Source organism: Acanthisitta chloris, unplaced genomic scaffold, assembly GCF_000695815.1.
Source record: "Acanthisitta chloris isolate BGI_N310 unplaced genomic scaffold, ASM69581v1 scaffold38150, whole genome shotgun sequence".
Taxonomy (NCBI): domain Eukaryota; kingdom Metazoa; phylum Chordata; class Aves; order Passeriformes; family Acanthisittidae; genus Acanthisitta; species Acanthisitta chloris.
The window spans coordinates 1,219-3,425 of record NW_008653927.1 but is presented as its reverse complement, the minus strand read 5'-3'; the positions used below and the strand labels follow the sequence as shown (position 1 = coordinate 3,425).

General features: G+C 58.4%; 1 protein-coding gene across 1 annotated transcript; it reads left to right on the top strand.

The window, feature by feature from the left end:
* Window positions 1-94: 94 nt before the first annotated feature.
* Window positions 95-1,471, top strand: LOC103809924 (plasma membrane calcium-transporting ATPase 1-like; the record flags this gene model as incomplete). Its single annotated transcript, XM_009082801.1, has 3 exons — window positions 95-299; window positions 785-892; window positions 1,204-1,471. Coding segments are annotated over exons 1-3 (496 nt in total), but the record flags the coding sequence as incomplete, so codon positions are not given.
* Between the last annotated feature and the right edge of the window lie 736 nt (window positions 1,472-2,207).

Here is a 2,207-nt window from a genome sequence, read left to right as displayed (position 1 = left end):
GATCCTCCAACCCATGGGAAGTGTTGGAAGCCCCTTGACCCCCGGGGCGGTGGTCATCGCCCCCCGCTGACGTGTCCCCCCCGGCAGGGGAGGTGCTGTTCGACATCGACAGCGGGCGCAACGCCCCCCTGCACGCGCCGCCCTCGGAGCACTACACCATCATCTTCAACACCTTCGTCATGATGCAGCTCTTCAACGAGATCAACGCGCGCAAGATCCACGGCGAGAGGAACGTCTTCGAGTCCATCTACCGCAACCCCATCTTCTGCACCGTGGTGCTGGGCACCTTTGCAGCTCAGGTGAGGCTGTGGGACAGCCTGGGAACAGGCTGGAGGGGCTGGGAGGGGGTTGTGCCACAGGCAGGACCTGTGTCTGCTGCAGTCACTGCTCACGGCTCAGTTCGGAGCACTTAGTCTTCTCCTGCAGCTTCTTGGTGACACAAAACCTGCACCATCTCTGGAAATGTTTAAAACTAGGCTGGATGGAGCTCTGAGCTACCTGGGCTAGTGGAAGGTGTCCCTGCCCGTGGGAGAGGGGTGAAACTGTATGATCTTTAAGGTCCTTCCAACCCAAACCAGTCTAGGATTCAAGAATTCTATGACATTGGGGTCTAGAGTGTGTTGGGAGGTGCCAAGCAGCACCTCTGGTGTCCCATAAAGTTCCTACCTGTGATTCCAAGGAGGGGGGAGAAGATGTGTGATCTCAGGGGACCTGTGCATCTCATGGCTGTGCTCTGCAGCCCTCGGAGCTCCCTGGTGTGTGACTTTTCTCTCCTGTGCTGTAGATCATCATTGTGGAGTTTGGTGGGAAGCCATTCAGCTGCTCTGGGCTCACCCTGAGCCAGTGGTTCTGGTGTATTTTTATTGGAGTGGGAGAGCTCCTGTGGGGCCAGGTAAGAGCCAGTCTCCAAACTGTGGTGTCTCCATGCCCAGCGTGGCTTTCCCTCCCTGCCCTTGTCCTGCCCAGTGTCTGTTCAAGGTAACTTTGGAAGGGGATGGTGATCCATCCCCCTCTAGCAGTGAGGAGGTTGCTAATCCACTCCCTAATCCCACCCTGCTGTGACCCATCCAGCAGTGACCTGGCTCTGCTGCCTCCCAGGGTGTCTCAGCTGGGTCCTGGCAGCTCCTGCTCCCCCTTGGCCAGCGAGCTCTGTGCTGCCAAGGCCCTGGGCTAAGGAGCTGCTCTCTCCCTGCCTCTCCCCAGCTGATCTGCACTGTCCCAACCAGCCACCTGAAGTTCCTGAAGGAAGCTGGGCATGGCATCACCAAGGAGGAGATCCCAGAGGAGGAGCTGCCCGAGGACGTGGATGAGATCGACCACGCCGAGATGGAGCTGCGGCGTGGGCAGATCCTCTGGTTCAGGGGCCTCAACAGGATACAGACACAGGTACTGGGGGCAGTGGGTTCTGGGGGGCTCTTTCTTCTCTCTCTCTTTCTCTCTCTTTCTCTCCAGGGGCTCTGTCTGGAAAGAGGTGACAGCTGCTGCTCGGAGAATGCCATCACCTCCTGGGCTAGACTTCTCCCACCACTTGTGCCTTTCTGGGTCTGCCCTGGTTGGGGAGCCAGGACAGCCTGGTTTTTGGGGTGGGGGGAGGCTGTTCTGGTGCAGCCCATGGTGTCCTGCTGCTCTGCAGGAGGCTGGATGTGCCCTGCTGGGCACCTCAGAAGCTGTGACAGGGCCACAGAGCCACTACTGTCATGTACTGGAGCTGCTTTTGGTCACTGCTGGGATGCTGCTCCCAGTGGGGAATGTGCCCAGGAGGGATCTGCCTGGCAAGGCTCTCTCCAGCCTCACTCCTTGGCTGCTCTGTCCTTCCTGACAGCCCTTTGGCTCTTGCCACCCCTCTGTGCCAGCTCTTCAGGCTCCTCTTCTGGAGCTCTTGGCCCCACAGCACAGAATGGGAGGAGAATCTCTCTCTTCATATGGTTTTTACATCAGATCTTTCTCCCTGACTCACATTTTTCCTGAAAGAGTGGTTTTTTTGCCCCAGACTGGCTGGGCAGGGCAGGGAGTGCTCCCTGCAGTGAGCTCAGTGTTCCTCATCTTTCCCTGAGGCCTGAGCTGAGCTGTGCATGGAGAAAAGCTCCATGGTCCCAGTGTCCCCTGGCACTCAGGGCTGCTGGCTTACCTTTCCTGCCTCCTCCTCTGTCTCTCTGACAACCAGAGAACAGCACAAAGGCCCAGAGAGAGGGGCTGGGTGAGCACAG